The sequence below is a fragment of the Littorina saxatilis genome, unplaced genomic scaffold, assembly GCF_037325665.1.
Source record: "Littorina saxatilis isolate snail1 unplaced genomic scaffold, US_GU_Lsax_2.0 scaffold_328, whole genome shotgun sequence".
Classification (NCBI taxonomy): Eukaryota; Metazoa; Mollusca; class Gastropoda; order Littorinimorpha; family Littorinidae; genus Littorina; species Littorina saxatilis.
In genome coordinates, this window is record NW_027129726.1 from 15,001 (window position 1) to 32,312 (window position 17,312).

The 17,312-nt window shown below is 43.4% G+C and overlaps 1 protein-coding gene across 1 annotated transcript in view; it reads right to left on the reverse strand.

Moving 5' to 3' along the window:
- Positions 1-6,872, reverse strand: part of LOC138957949 (WSCD family member CG9164-like) — a 14,768-nt gene extending 7,896 nt beyond the window's left edge. Inside the window, exons 1-2 of the mRNA XM_070328970.1 lie at positions 6,756-6,872; positions 5-156 (exon numbers count right to left, since the gene is read on the reverse strand). Of these exons, the coding sequence (XP_070185071.1) occupies positions 5-156; positions 6,756-6,780 (177 nt within the window). The 5' untranslated portion in view covers positions 6,781-6,872. The remainder of the gene's footprint in view (positions 1-4; positions 157-6,755) is intronic.
- Between the last annotated feature and the right edge of the window lie 10,440 nt (positions 6,873-17,312).

Here is a 17,312-nt window from a genome sequence, read left to right on the forward strand (position 1 = left end):
TTACCTCGTGGGAAGCCACAAGATTTGGAGAAGGAAAAATAGACTTAATAAGCTGTCGGCTGGCCGGGGTGAGAACTGCTGGCCGAGTATACAGGAGAAGTGTCCCACCAATCACCACTATGACCAGCAAGGTTACGGGCAGTGTTCGTCTGGCATCTGCCGTGAAGAGAAAATAGTGCTTAAATCACAAGTACCTCGAAAAACACACAGAGCCTAAAAATACAAGCCTCTGAGCGAAAGTGTTGGGACACAGGTAAGCTTACAACAAATCAAATGCGAAGGTACTTCAAATAATCAATACTAAATCACAAATACCTTCCTGCCTTAACACGCCGGTACCTCCGCTGCACACCGAAAAAAGCCGGTGCGCACCGGGGCCGAGCCACGAGAGGTGAGTTTCTGCACTAAATCTTCTCTGTTTTCTTCAAAATGACATATCATCACGTAACTGGCGTTTGTACTTTGACCTAAGGTGTTATAGCATCCCATCATCGATTTTATTCTTTCCCTCGATTCAATTGTGAACTCTGAGCTTCGATTATTTATGCTTTTCCAGTGAATTATGTGCAAATTCTGACTTTCCACAGTTATTACGAAAAATCAAGCTTATCAAACAAGCTGCAGAGAATTGGAATGTAATTATTGGTTATTTATTGACATCTGGCTCAAGTGGTGTCTACTAAATTCACGCGGTTGAATCATATTTGTTGAATCTCTACTGTCACTGAACGATTTTGTTGCTGTGCACCGGGGCCATGTCTCTATTTTGAGGGCTGCGCACCGGGGCCATGTCTCTATTTTGAGGGCTGCGCACCGGGGCCATGTCTCTATTTTGAGGGCTGTGCACCGGGGCCATGTCTCTATTTTGAGGGCTGTGCACCGGGGCCATGTCTCTATTTTGAGGGCTGTGCACCGGGGCCATGTCTCTATTTTGAGGGCTGCGCACCGGGGCCATGTCTCTATTTTGAGGGCTGCGCACCGGGGCCATGTCTCTATTTTGAGGGCTGCGCACCGGGGCCATGTCTCTATTTTGAGGGCTGCGCACCGGGGCCATGTCTCTATTTTGAGGGCTGCGTACCGGGGCCATGTCTCTATTTTGAGGGCTGCGCACCGGGCACTTATGTGCTGCGCACCGGGGCCAGTGAAGAATGTGTAAATTCGGACCTTCCACAGTTATTACGGAAAATCAAGCTTATCAAGCAAGCTGCAGAGAATTGGAATACAATTATTGGTTATTTGTTGACATATGGCTCAAGTGGTGTAATATAAATTCATGCGGTTGAGTCAAATTTCTAGCGTCATTGAACGATTTTGTTGCCGCGCACCGGGCTATGTCTCTGTTTTGAGAGCTGTATACTGACCTGGGCACTAATTTGCTCCGCATCTGGGCCAGTACTACAGTGAATAAAGTATTGTCTGTCTTAGCCACACACACACACGCGCTCGCACACACACACACACACACACACGAAAGGTAATGATGCTGACGTTCGTTCGTTTTGTCCTTTTTAAGAGTGGGTTTGTTCTGCTTTGCAGGTGAACAAATGGATCAGTATAGATGTTACTACTGCAAATTCAAATTTCGAGAGTTCAAGGACGTTATTGGACACAGTGTCGATGTGCATTCGAATGAACAATTGAAGATGTTTTTTTGTCGCTGAATGAAGTGACTGGAAAGAGTACCTGTTTGAGAAAAGACTTTGGCGTTCTTCCATCTGAGATCAAGATTCAAGGTAAAAATCTAGTAATTAAAGATGGTAAAGGCTTTGTAGACGAAACGGCCGACGTATCATCATGTCTCGACGAACAAGCAGAAGAACTGTTTACTTTTGAAAGCAAAGACTGCAAGACCTCCTCCCAGAAGCTGTATCCAAACTTCAAAACAGTGGTCATCTTCAGACCTGGATTACGCTACATGAAATGCTCGCAGATTGGACGTTTCCAATGGACAACATAGCTTTCAGACTGTTCATGGATGTAGTACAGTTTTTGTCACTGCCAACGTCCGCAGGGATGTGAAACAGTCCAAACCAATGGACACATTCTTGGCACATGTGGCGCAGGTTTGTTTTAGATGTCTGGGGCTTATATGGCGTTGACGTCATTATCGGCATACGCATAGCCTGAGCTTGGTCTGGAGCATCCCTTTCATGATGTGTTTCCACCATCCTGAACTCAGGTCAAAAATGAGTTACTTCCCTTCGGGTCTCATTCTATCCCTGACATAATGCCTTGGATTTCCTTCTCTGTGCAAACAACTCTAAAGTGTCACGTGATAATCAACTTTGGCTTCGGTGCGCGCCGGCGCAGACGATTTTTTCTGTAACCAGTTGAGAGTGATGCAACCATATATCACGGTCTCCTTCTGACAGCAGTCTCAAAATTTCGACTTGTTTTGACCTTAGAACGATGTCTTTATCATAACTGTGAAGAACAGAACGGAGATCACTGTCGAAGTCGGCCAATATGCAATCATTTTCGTCTCGCGAACACTGATCTTAAATTTAGATCAGTGCTTGCGAAAAACATTTGGGAGATAACTCTGTATTCTTGTTTTCATAGATTCGCGCAATAATTTAGCATGCTGTCAGAGAGAAACTGGCGATAGCCGTGGAGCGATGATTATCAGAATGGTGTTTCCACCACCACCACGCTAACGTCCAGAAAACTGCTGTCTACGGTGACTGCTGAGATCTCCTCCATATGCAATACAACATTTTTATTAAATAAAAATCAGAAATAAAGAAATCCGCGGAAATCCACCCAAATTCGGATGAACGTAGGCATCCTAAAGTTTAACAACTTCTGTCCCCAACTGTAGCCATAGTTTGGCAACAAAGGATCCTTCTTTATCATGTATTATCGGGAAAAAAATGTCAAGTCGATCTCAGTATTCATTCGTGGGATAAGCTTACCTCCAACTTCGCTGGGAATATACCTGTGGGCGCCTGGAAAGGCTGTATCTGCCCGCGCATGTGTATTGCAAACAATGAGAACAAGAACTACAAGAACTCTCAGCGGAAGAAAATGTTCCATGTTTATGTACTATTTGAATGAACAATAAAGTGCTATTATTGTTATTGTTATTGAACTACGAGAAGAGAAGACGATGTTCTCAATAAAGCAATAGATGATTGCCACATAATGGGGAAGGGCTTATCAGTGGCTTCTTGATTGCATACTGACCGTCCTCTTCAAGCATGTTCAAATATTTATTTTTTATTGACAGTCGTGCTTGAAGAGGGCGGTCATTATTCAATCAATTTTGTAAGGGACAGGCCTATAGACCTTGTGGAACAGAGGTCCCTGCAGGTAACAATGTGAAGAAAAAAAATAGCTAGCAGACGACAGATAGTGTTGTGTCCCCTCGGGACAAGCTGACAAACAAACAAAGATCCTCAAGTACGGTCGCAACCGAACACAGTATGCTACACACTTTGAATGAGCATAATAACACGTATATTACTGGCCGCGGTGCGCAGCATCAATTGCACAAATAGTGCCCCGGTGCGCAGCCCACAGTGGTCCCGGTGCGCAGCAACAAAATCGTTCAGTGACAGTAGAGATTCAACAAATATGATTCAACCGCGTGAAGTTAGTAGACACCACTTGAGCCAGATGTCAATAAATAACCAATAATTACATTCCAATTCTCTGCAGCTTGTTTGATAAGCTTGATTTTCCGTAATAATTGTGGAAAGTCAATATTTACACATAATTCACTTAAAAAGCATAAACAATCGAAGCTCAGAGTTCAGAATTGAATCGAGGGAAAGAATAAAGCCGATGATGGGATGCTATAACACCTTAGGTCGAAGTACAAACGCCAGTTACGTGATGATATGTAATTTTGGAGAAAACAGAGAAGATTTAGTGCAGAAACTCGCCTCTCGTGGCTCGGCCCCGGTGCGCAGCGAGTGGCCCCGGCTTTTTTCGGGTGCAGCGGAGGTACCGGCGTGATTGATGCTTCGGGACGTTTTTATAGCAACCTTCCACTAGAAGAGACACCAACAATCTCCAACGTGGCTGTGTTTGTTCGCTGACAGAGATTTCGTTGCTAGAAAAGTTTCGTAACTGACGACAATGTCGTCTTCTTCTCAGTTTGTTCATAGGCTGCCACTCCCGCGGTGTTAACGTGTTAGCCGTTTTCTTATGACGGCTTACTAGTGCCAAAACCTGTGGTTACCATTATCACGTTAACATTACTAATTACTAACACTGACAGTTAGCGTTTTCTCGTATTAATTACTAATTTTTGCGTGAAAATGACACATTTTCAGTTTTGGCTCAAGCAATCCGTTCGTAAAATTTTCAGTTTTGGCCTCGGTTTACCATGGGTTACCATTATCACTGTCAGTTCACGTAAAAATGAGTAACTAACACGTGAAAATGAGTAACTAACACGTGAAAATGAGTAATTAACACGTGAAAATGAGTAATTATCAGTCTTAATCGGTAACTTTCAGTTTTGGCACTCCGTGCTAGCGCTGATTCGTTGAAGATTTAGCGCGCATGCGCATTACTAGCACGGAGCTAAACCGGCATAATTAGAATTATGTAGATTTGGCACTAGTAAGCCGTCATAGTTTTTACCCTACGCCAAAACGCTGCCCATTACGCGAAATAGGCAGCGTTTCGCTGAAAACGCGGAAAGGTTTCTAAAATTTGCCCATGTTGCGAAATCAGCAGACACTTTTTTGTTTTAAAGTTCTCAACTAAATACTCGAATGGATAGATATTGCAATAATCAATAAGTTATGGCAAGTTATTGCAGAAAGTGTAGTTTTTGTGCATTTCTGGAGTTATGCTCGACACAGACCAATTCAACATAGACCATAAAAAACATAGTAGGGAGGTAAAGCAATGTTAATGCAATGTTCTCGTGACACAAAAAGTAACAGACTGGCTGTCGCTTTTGCGAAATGGGCACATTTTTAGAAGCCTTTCCGCATTTTCGGCAAAACACTGCCGATTTCACGTAATGGGCAGCGTTTTGCCGATTACGCGAAATGGGCAAAAATGTTGCAATATGTTGCAAATACATACTGGTTGCTGCGTTTGTTTCCGATTGTTGAATATCACATTATTGCGTGATTGCTACTATCCTTTTTTGTTTGGTAATCGCAGTCAGGAGAGATGAATATTGCGTCTTCTTTTGGGATTCAAAAAGGGTTTTCTTAAAGTCATCTGAATATTTACGTTTGTCATCATTTTCACGAGTTTTCATTCACAAGCACCTAGGAAATAAATCTCATGTTCCCCGGGGAATAAATCCCAGGTTACCATAGTTGCAGGAAGCCCTATTACATGGATAATCAAAAGCAAACCCAAAAGAAACGCACGAGGATTCTTCGGCTCTTTTCATTGGCGTTTCCCCAGACCTAAACAGACGACAAGACACTGCTTTGCAAAGTTCCAAAAACCAACTGGCAAACTGGCAAAAGTAAACAAAAAACAAAACTACTTCAATTAATTCATCACAAACAAATGAAACCTACCGATATGTTATGTCTTCTTACAAAGTCATGGAGTGCGTGTATCTTTGTGTGAGAAACACGAACATCAAGTTCAAGTCACCCTGACACACACATTTTGACCCGTGCACAAGACGTTGTATCGATAAACGAAGCACAAATAAGAAATAATAAAAGCAAAGAAAATAGCAAGAAGGTATGCAAACATCTCACAAAGCCGAGCAAGCAGATTGACAGGTCTAATGAAAAACAAAGAGGTACTGAGTCGGAAACAAGATCGCGATTCTTTCATTCGCTGCACGACGCAAATCTTCTGTGACCCGTTTGACCCAACGTAGCTTCCACATTCGATTACTAAGCTTAATACTCACAACTGAAAGCCGAGGGAGTGGAATACCGAGATGAACAAACTGTAAACAGAACTGTGCATCCTCAAACCTGACATGTTCATCCCAACATTTTATGAACTCAAAAATACAGAAAGTTGCTTTCACACGCCAGCTTTGATTGCCAGTGGTTATCCGCACGGAACTCGTGTGTTTATCAGCACGGAACCCGTGTTTCAAAGCATGGCTCCCTGTGTTGATTGTTATATTATTTTCTCACTACCAAAATGATGACAAAAACGATGTTTGGTGGTTTGATGTCAGACCAGCTTTTTTTGTCGGTCCTCGGGGGGCATATCGACTTTTGTTTCATATTTATTGACCGCGGCCTTCGGCCTTGGTCAATAAAAATGAAACAAAAGACGATATGCTCCCCCTCGGACGACAAAAAAGCTGGTCTGTCAACAACCCATCAAACATCTTATATTGCTGTCCGGCAGTCAAGCATTAAAGGGACTGTTCCTTCATAACTATGACCCTGCTGCCATGGGCTGAGCGCAATCAATACTTTTTGAGATAACTTTCGCTCCCTTTATTTGTCTGTCTGGACACTTTAAAGATCACTGCCACTCGAAAACGTTTTTTGTTGTGAAAACAAAAAAGTTCCTGTACCTTTCTTACCATTCTTGTTTTTTTTTTTTTTTTTTTTTTTTTTAAAGATCAGAGCTTTTTCATCCACGTCCTGCCTTATCTACAACCAGGGAAAGAAGACTTGATTAGTCAATTTTACCCACCATGTGTTGAGCAGGAACGTGAAGGGATCTTATGTTGGCATTAACCTTCTCTCTCTCTCTCTCTCTCTCTCTCTCTCTCTCTCTCTCTCTCTCTCTCTCTCTCTCTCTCTCTCTCTTCTCTATTCTTGCTGGCCGTTGCTTCTAGCTCGAACAAAACTTACCCAGTCTGCCTGTAGACAGAATCATCGTGGCTTGATCGTGTGAATTGTCTGCAGGGCGTCTCTTTCTTCACCTCGACACAGAGAGAAGCTGCTACAGCTGCCACAAAGTAATGCGTTTAACAAATAAAAACAAACACACACACACACACACACACACACACACACACCACACACACACACACACATGTGCGTGCACACACATGTGCGTGCACACACGCACAAACACACACACACACACACACACAATTACACTCGCACACCGCCCCCTTCCCCCGCACACACACACACACACACACACACACACACACATACACACACACACACACACACACACACACACATGCGCGCGCACGCACACACGAACACGCACGCACGCACAATTACACATGCACAACGCCCCCCCCCCCCCCCGACACTCACACTAGAAACAATACCGTAAAACCGGCTTACTTCTTCACAGTTTCTCCCCACGAACAAATGTTTGGTTCGTCACAGTCGATTTTAAGAATTTAACAAGTCAGCCGCCACAGCTGTTGTATAATAATGTATGGAAGTGTTGTCGTTATAAAATCTCTTAAAGCTACCCCCCGCCCTCCGGCCTGTGTGTGTGTGTGTGTGTGTGTGTGTGTGTGTGTGTGTGTGTGTATGTGTGTGTGTGTGTGTGTGTGTGTGTATGTGTGTGTGTGTGTGTGTGTGTGTGGAAGCGCGCAGATAAGTTTTACAGCTTCCTTATTGAACTATACCTCACTGAATTGTAAATTTTCACAGCAACCCACAGGTCCTCAAAAGCCTGTTTCCAGAAATCCAATAAATGTACTTGATATCGCTGTAAATCAAATACGTTTTAGGGGAAGGTCGCCTAATGTTTACCGGCTTCTAATATGACAAATTAACATTCATTCGTCACATTTACCCCCTCTGGATAGCTTGCACGTGTGAAAACAGTTGCGGTCGCACAAGCAACAAAACACAAGCTTTTTACATTTATGGGTCATTCCATAAAGCTGTGTACCAACATTGTGACATGCATCGTAAAAATCGAAATTGTCTGAATAGGTTGTCTGTATGGTTTATGTGTAAGATATAGACATATGACACGGTGCCATGCTAAACAAAAGATACATTTATGCTTTTGGGGATACGAGGGGTGGTCGGGAAGTTGTGTAACATCACACATGTTTAGCTACGTAGGCCCTACAAGAACAAGAACGAGTGGATTGAAACTAGACGTCGGACTAAAACGCGGGCTGAAAGTACTCAATGGAAACTAATGAACTGTGAGTTCAATAGAAAATTGTTATTTCGAGCATGGGCCGATAGCAATTTTCATGTCTGAACTGATATCTTCGTGCCACCCATCATCGCATTAAACACACGTATGACAATGCCTTGCCGCAACAACTCCCTTCCACCCTCCCTTACTTTTTACTGAATGTTAATCAAAGCTAATTCGCTCTATTTAGGTTTGGCGATTAATTAAATAGAGAACAAGTGCCAAGCACAAAATGAAACTTATTCGCAAGAAAACAAACTAGTTATCAAAATGAAACAAAAAGGGGTCCATTTGAGGTGACTTTCCCCTTACTGCTCCTCTGCAAAATGTTAACAGGACCAATCCATCTAATTTGAGTTGGCGAGATCATTCTTGATGAAGCATGCTACATGTTCTACGTATATATTATGGTGGTTTTTTCCCCGAGCTTAATATATATTTCACTTTTTTTTTCGATCGAAATGTGCTAAAGGGCGTAATATATGCGCAGTGATAGTGTCAAAATCCCTTCCACGGTAATTGTGCCAATAGAAACATTGATATATCTCTGATAAAAATAACCTGAATTACAACATTCTACTCAATCAATCATCAATATGAGGCTTATATCGCGCGTATTCCGTGGGTACTGTTCTAAGCGCAGGGATTTATCTATTTTTTAAAATTTTTATTTTATGCAATTTATATCACGCACATATTCAAGGCGCAGGGATTTATTTACTCAGGAGTTCCACGTGGACACATATTAACACTATAGGTATCCAAGAATATTGTTATGTTATAAAAAACGCTCGCGCTGGACCCGAGTACTCTTCAGACATTCACACACACACACACACACACACACACACACACACACACACTCTCTCTCCCTCACTCCTTCTCTCTCTCCCTCTCTCTCTCTCACACACACACACACACACACACACACACACACACACACACACACACACACACTACCACATCTCCATTCTAAAACACGTCACGTTCCAAATCAAAAGACGACATTCTATTTTCTTACGTCACTATTCTTGGTTTACGGTACCATTCGGCGGCTTTGCTACGAGTATGGCATAGTCTTGGTTGGCCGAGACCTTGCACCGTTCTATCAGACTGCCTGGCTGGCTGTTGCACCGCGAATTCCTCCCACCGCCAAGTCGTTTTTTTTGTGGTTTATTTCGCATTTAGGTCCCAGGTAACATTATGAAGTTTTAATACGATCAATCGGACCTATTATCAAGTTAGTGTATCAACTTTTGAACGAACTGCGCCCAGTAGTTTCCCAGCAATAAGCTGTTAAGTCGAGACACATACACAGACAGACACACAATTAAAGTCTGCTGAACCCTTGTACTAGCGTACTCGGGGAAAATAATATCTAAGACGTTTCCAACACATTAGTGCAATTCTTCTTCTAAGATACATTCAGTTGCTGCACCTGTTACTCATGTTAAACCATCATCGGCCACATTATAGAACAAGACGTGCTAAACACAATGCCTTCTAGACTAACATAAACAACAACTGATCTTCAGACATTTTTAACAGTCCAGACAATGCTGATTTATAACATGGCAGGCCTCTCTGCGTGGTCCAGTTGACGAGTAGGTCCATACAATGCTGATTTCTAACATGGCAGGCCTCTCTGCGTGGTCCAGTTGACCAGTAGGTCCATACAATGCTGATTTCTAAAATGAAAAGCCTCTCTGCGTGATCCAGTTGACGAGTAGGTCCAGACAATGCTGATTTCTAACATGAAAAGCTTCTCTGCGAGGTCCAGTTGACCAGTAGGTCCAGACAATGCTGATTTCTAACATGGCAGGCCTCTCTGCGTGGTCCAGTTGACGAGTAGGTCCATACAATGCTGATTTCTAACATGGCAGGCCTCTCTGCGTGGTCCAGTTGACCAGTAGGTCCAGACAATGCTGATTTCTAAAATGAAAAGCCTCTCTGCGTGGTCCAGTTGACCAGTAGGTCCAGACAATACTGATTTCTAACATGAAAAGCCTCTCTGCGTGGTCCAGTTGACTAGTAGGTCCATACAATACTGATTTCTAACATGAAACGCCTCTCTGCGTGCTCCAGTTGACTAGTAGGTCCATACAATACTGATTTCTAACATGAAAAGCCTCTCTGGTGCTGATTTCTAACATGAAAAGCCTCTCTGCGTGGTCCAGTGGACTAGTAGGTCCATACAATGCTGATTTCTAACATGAAAAGCCTCTTTGCGTGGTCCAGTGGACGAGTAGGTCCAGACAATACTGATTTCTAACACTAGCTGAGAAGGAATTCAGAATGATCGTGCACTTGGTGAAGAGTCCTTGAAATTTGGCATGGTGGTAGGTATGGACACAAGGTTTTCAAAAACCATCGCAAACAAATTGAGCTCGACCTCGATTGGTCTGTTTGCGCAAAATCAAATATGGCCGCCATCCGGAAAAAGGACTGCTAAATTAAACCCATTGTTACCACTACAGCATTGAGAAATACAACGTTTCACATGTATTTTAGTGCAAGCAACCCATATCCAAGATGGATTTGACGTTTGGAGGTCATTTTAACGTCAACGGTCATTCATATGTCATTTTCAAGGTCATTTCATTTCAGAGTGTAATAACTCTGAACCTACTCAACTTAAAAAGAAACAATTATACCCATGTCTCTATACCCATGTTTTCGACCATTGGGAGTCTATTTCTGAACTCCTTGAATATCTCAGTCTCACCATTTAAGCTGAAAAGGTATATATGCCATTAAAAATGGCCCCCTTCATAGCCCATGGTTTTTTGCTTTTGGGCACACAAACTATGCCCGCTGGATGCTTGTCTTCCTGAAGGACATGGCTTGTCTGCCAGAGACCCATCCAAGTGTCCATGAAGCCTTTGAGGAAGGGAAGTTCGTTGTGCAGCGCAGTGACAAGAAGTTCTCCCTCATGGCGCTTGACCAGAGCCAGGAGCACAGCATCAAATTCCTGAAGGAGGACAGTGGAGCAAAAGGACTCTATGGTCAGCCAGAGGAAAAAGAGGTTATTGAACTCTCAAAACCAGAGGTCCTGAGAGTCATAAATGAATTTGAAAATGAAAGTCTTTCAGTTTCAAACAGAGAAGTCAATTTAGAGCACCCAGAGTCTTCTGTTGTTAAACAAAACAAGTTCATGAAACATCTCAAAGCACGTACAGCTCTATCTTGTGAAAGAGGGAACAGTGGTCAACCCATTCAAGGAGACAGGCTCCCAGCTCGTCACACTGGACACCGGTGACGTTATGGACCCAGTAATTGTCAACTGCTTGAGGGAAGCTCCAAACATCGGCAAGGCCATGTTTACAGAGTTTGTGAGGGACAGACTTGAAACTTGCTTCAAACCATTGTCTGATGTTATCCCAAGGGCCAATTTTCAGCAACCGGCCACCTGAAGAAGGATGCTAACAAGTTGGGATCAGCAAGGGCAAATGCGGCGCTCATCACCAAGTTGTTTCTGTCCTTGCTAGGACGACCTGATGGTGATATGGACGACTTTTTTAGACATAAGATTCAGCGTGAGCCTCCTCCTTGTGTGATCGTGGAAAACTGATGTCAGGTACAAAGTCTGCTCTTCTTGGCTGCCTGCCTGGAATGCCTGATCCTGGACGCTCTCCTGCAGCAAAAGAAGCCTCTGTGATCAATCAATCAATCAATATGAAGCTTATATAGCGCGTATTCTGTGGGTACAGTTCTAAGCGCTTGTCGAAGAGTTGTCAACACAGGACTAACAAAGAAACTAACATCTACAGACGGACACGAACCCTATCACACACTAGCAAACCCTGATAAACATACAACACACAACTGTTTAACAACAATGTACACATTAATAGCTAGGTCCAAACAAAATAATATTAAACACAAAGAAAACACCTCTCACAGAGCACAGCACAAGAATGTCTTTTGGGGCACAACACATCACGTCGAACATGAAAGTCGCAGCCAGCTACGGGAAGAACTGAGTCTTCAACCTACTCTTGAACGCGTCAAGAGAGGAGCTCTGGCAAAGCTCAAGCGGCAGGGAGTTCCAGACGGAGGGGCCCGCGGAGGGAAATGCACGCTGACCAGCAGATGCGAGTTTCGAGCGAGGGATGTGAAGGCGGAGTGGGTCAGCAGCAGAACGAAGGGGACGGTCGGAGGGCTGGGTGTACAGGTCCAGGGAGGATTGAAGGTACTCGGGAGCAGAGTCGTTGAGACACTTGTAGACAAGAGTGGACAGTTTGTAGGAGATTCGGGTGTTGACAGGGAGCCAGTGCAAGGAGCGAAGTAGGGGGGTGATGTGGTCTCGCTTCGTCTTCCTCAACGTCAGCCTGGCAGCAGCGTTCTGGACTCGTTGTAGGCCATGAATGGATGAGGCGGGGAGGCCAGCCAGAAGGGAGTTGCTGTAGTCCAGACGACTGAAGATGAGGGAGACAACCAGCTTGACACAGGCGTCGTGGGTGAGGTAGCGACGGATGGAGGCGATGCGTCGTAGGTGGAAAAAGCAGGTCTTGATGATGAAGGAGATGTGTGTCTGCATGGAGAGAGTGAAGTCGAGAAAGACGCCAAGGCTCTTGACAGCAGGGGAGAATGGAACAGTCGCGTCATCCAGCTGGAGGTCGGTCACAGCGAGGGAAGCAATCTTCTGTCGTGTTCCAACAAGAAGGGCCTCCGTCTTCTCACTGTTCAGCTTCAACTTGTTCTCAGTCATCCAGTTCTTGATGTCAGTGAAACAACTGGAGATGGATCCCAGGAGATGGTCAACGTCCTCCGGCTTGGCGCTGTTCGTACTGGATATGCCAGCCATCATCCATATTGTCAAGCCCCAGCGTGCCACTGTGTTTGAAGAATACACACTTATGCATTTGCTACCCTTCTTAGAGAGCCAGATGGCCAACAACACCACAAGAGTGGATGCTGTTTGGGACACATATCAGGATGCAAGTCTCAAATCACAGACTCGTGCCAAGCGGGGTGAAAGTGAAGGAAGACGAACTAGAGTCTCAGCAAAGAAATCTATTCAAAAGGGAGCTGAGTGGCCGAAGTTCCTCAAGGAGTCTGACAACAAGGATGAGCTGTTCCAGTTCCTCAGTGAGCAACTGGAGCGACATACCACTGATGCAAGATATTATCTCCTTACTACGAAGGTTGACCTTGTGCTCACTAACAGACCAACAGATATATCAGCCTTATCTCCTTGCCACCAAGAAGAAGCTGACACACGCATGATGCTTCACCTCTGCCATGCTGCTGAGCAGGGACACACTAAGAACTACCTCAGGACAGTGGACACAGATGTGGTGGTTCTTGCCATCCATCACTTTGATCAGCTGAAACTGTCAGAGCTGTGGATTGGATTTGGGTCAGGAAAAACATTCAGAGACATTCCAGTACATTACATTGCTCAACAGCTGGGACCTCAACGCTGCCAGGCACTTCCCTTCTTTCATTCCTACACAGGATGTGATGTAACATCGGCCATGTTCTGAATTGGCAAAAAGACAGCATTGAATGCATGGGCCACTTTTCCTGAGGTCACTGACACCTTCATCGCCATCACCCAGGACCCAACCATCCTCACACTCGACTCACTGCACATGCAGCATCTGGAGCGTTTTACTGTGCTGATGTACAGCAAAAACTGTAGATCAACGTCTGTCAACGAAACAAGAAAGCTGATGTTTACTGTTGGTTTCAAACTTCTGGAATGCATCCCACCAACCCAGCATGCGTTGTTCCAGCACACAAAGCGAGCATTGCTCATCGCAGCTTTCATCTGGAAACAGTCTCTGTCCAAAACCTCCAACATCCCAAACCCAAGTGAATGGGGATGGGAATGGAATGAGAGAACCAAGGCATGGGTGCCATACTGGACAAGTCTGCCTGACGCCAGCACAGGGTGCTCACTGTTGCTCCACTGTGGCTGCTTGGTTGCTTGCAAAGGAAACTGCAAGTGTCATCGCGCTGGTCTTCGCTGTGGTCCACTGTGCAAGTGTGAAGGAGATAGAGATATTCATTGGGGTCTACTGAATACGTTTTAACAAGTTCGCCACGAAAAAACTCATTCCCACTACTAATTATGCCCCTTTGTTTAAGGGTACCCCGTCGAACGCTAAATTTATCTGTGCAATCACAACAGTGCACAGCTGCAATGAATGAACAGAGAACCACATTTTTGAAATCAAAACAGTTAAGTTGATCATTAATCTTGTAAAAAATACCCATTACAGTGTTCAATGTTTGATAGGTTGGCTGTAGTGATGCTTGATAGGCGCGAACCGTCATTTTCACAGTGCGCAAAGCTTGTCAACTTTGATAAGAAAAAGGTTTCAACAAATTTGGGTTTTCTGTTTCACTTTTTAGAAACTACAATGCCTTTGGATCATTTCAAGCCCCATTTGGAATTCCTGAGAGGATTTGTTGCGACACCAGATGAGATATTTCTCCCCTACCCCCTAAACGTGAAATTTTAGAAAAATGTTAAAAACATTTTTCATCAAATATCCATTATAACTTCTTACTGTTTTCCAATCAAATACCAAAAGTAATCACATTGACGACCAAAATAGTTCCTTTGTTCATCTTTTAACAGAACTACAACATTATTATTCTCTTCTCAAGACTGAAATGTAAAAAATAAAACAAAGTGTTCAGATATTCAAGTGAATCGTCCAGTCCATTAAGGAACAGTGTTGCCTTCTCCCCCTTCTCTCCTTCCTCGTTGGCCTCATTGAGCAGGCTATCAATAACTGTCAGTGAGAGAACCAACTCTTTATTTTCTTCAGTCCACAGAGGCTCAAGGATTCTATTCTAACTGTCCCCTACATATAATGCTCTTGCTTCATAGTTTCCATATTAAAGATAAATTAACATAAGAAAGACAATCTAAGAACTACTGTTTCTTCATGTAAGTGCAGAATGTTTGCTCATAAATGCAAATGTCTTATGAATCAATTTCAGCTTCATAGAAATAACATTAACAAGTCATTGCACCGAATTTCAAAGAACAGTGGTGCCTCTTCCTCCTTCTCTCCTTCCTCGTGAACCTTATTGAGCAGGCTATCAATAATTGTCTGTGAGAGAACCAACTCTTCATTTTCTTCAGTCCAAAGAGGCTCACGGATTCCATTGTTCAGCATCCTTCCATGAGTGACCATCAGCGGGGTTGGGAATCTCTGGGAGTGGCAGGTGAGCGCGCTTCCATGTGGCTGTCTGGTAGTTGGCCCTTCTTGCATGTTGTTTGAGGCTTTTGTGGCAGGGCAGAAATGTGAGCAATGTGATTACTCCTATCCGGCCAGCATAATGCAAGAGAATGAAGAACACGTCGCTCTCTGGGCCTCTTTATTTGATGGTCTTTTGATCAGCTATTTTATGAACAATTTATGGCTTGTCCTTGATTTTAAACATGATCAACTAGTGTCAGCAGCCACTCATTATTTCTTTTAAAGTTCCGGAACCCCTGTAACCCCCCCCCCCCCCCCCAATCCGCCTCTGTATATATGACATTAGAGTTCCTTAATTTCCCTTATCAGAAGAATGAATGAACGAAAACAACTGCACTCCGGCGAAACTACCGGAATGTTCCAGAACCCAAGGGAGGTAACTCTTGCTTTGTATCCATGTAAAGAAGGTGACTCTTGTCTTCTTATGAGAGCATAATTTAATTTATCTTCCTTATTGGGTGTTGAGAGTTGAAGTTCTGGTTCTGCTGCTTCATAAAATTTGTCCGAAAATAACTTTGTTAGGGTGGCATAGTAAGAGCCCCTTTTAGTGACCAAAGCTTTTTTCTCTAACAATTCGCTCGCTATTGACCGGCCCGCATTACGACGATCAACTTTGTTTGATGTGTATCAGAGACTTGTACTTTACAGTCTCTGTGTCTATGTTATGCAGTGTGCTCTCACTATGATACCCTTATCTTTCGCAAATATGCACATCAGAGCAACGAATCTCCGCCGATTCCTTGCCGATCACTGGCATCTGATCATCAAATAAAACACCTTTCTCATCGAATGTATATAAATCAGGGGCGGATCTGGGTTTTGAAAGAGGGGGGTGCAAAGTTCTTTTTTTTTTTTTTTTTTTTTTTATCTTATCAGCGAAGCGCCGAACCGATGGCGCGAAGCGCCGAGCATGCTAGGGGGGTCCGGGGGCATGCCCCCCCGGATTTTTTTTTAAAAAGGAAGCAAAATTGTGCAATCTGGTGCAATCTGAGCGTGTAAAGTGCTATTTTCAGGTGATACATTTTTCTTCTTTTTTTTTTTCTTTTTTTTTTTTTTTTGTCCCGCTGGGGGGGGGGGTGCAATTGCACCCATTGCACCCCCCCAGATCCGCCCCTGTAAATCATCATAATATGATTGTACTTCCTTTATTATTTGCGGCCCTATGCTCCACAGGGAGTCTACAGGAATAAGTCAAGTCAAGTAAGTCAAGTCCTTTATTATTACATGTCTAATTTGTTTTAAATTACAAAAGTATTCACCGTCCGAAATCCATTTTGTACGGGTTCTTATAATCATTCCGTCAATTTTCTTTTGTCGAATTGCAAAATAAACAAAATATTTTAAGTAAAAGTTGTCTCTAAATGTTTAATTTCGTCCACCAATTTACTTTCCCGCTGTACGCTTTCTTTCTTTTTAAAGGATGCTTATGTCATTTTGTTGACAACATGTGTAAATACATCGATCCGTGCAAATGGAAGCAAATATGAAACATTTGTTCAGTCACACACCACTACATTTTAAGTTGTTGTTAATTGGTCCGTGATTAAATAGCCTGCTGTGTCCCAAAAGCTAATTATCAACCATTACCCAACAGCCTCCATTCTTCTCTCGTTTACCATTGTCCCCAGATACACCAGCAAGCAAAGTGCAAAAGCACGCAAAACACTTAGATGGTTTTGTCTCTCGCTGCGTGCACATTGTTGTCAGTTACGAGCTGCCAGCTTTATCATTCGACTAACAGCGTGGCGTCCATCAGGAACATTTTCCATTTTTATGTAATATTTTAATGGACAAAAAAGTGCTGTTATTGTTATTATTATGTCACAGGTGCAGAGAGAGAGAGAAAGAGAGAGAGAGAGAGAGAGAGAGAGAGAGAGAGAGAGAGAGAGAGAGAGAGAGAGAGAGAGAGAGAGAGAGAAAGAGAGAGAGAGAATTGAATTGAATTGAATTGAATTGAATTGAATAGAACTTTATTTCAAGGATTAAGATTTAAGGCTACGCCTTTTCTTACAATCTGTCCTTGGGACGCACAGACACACAATGGTAAAATTTCAAAAATTA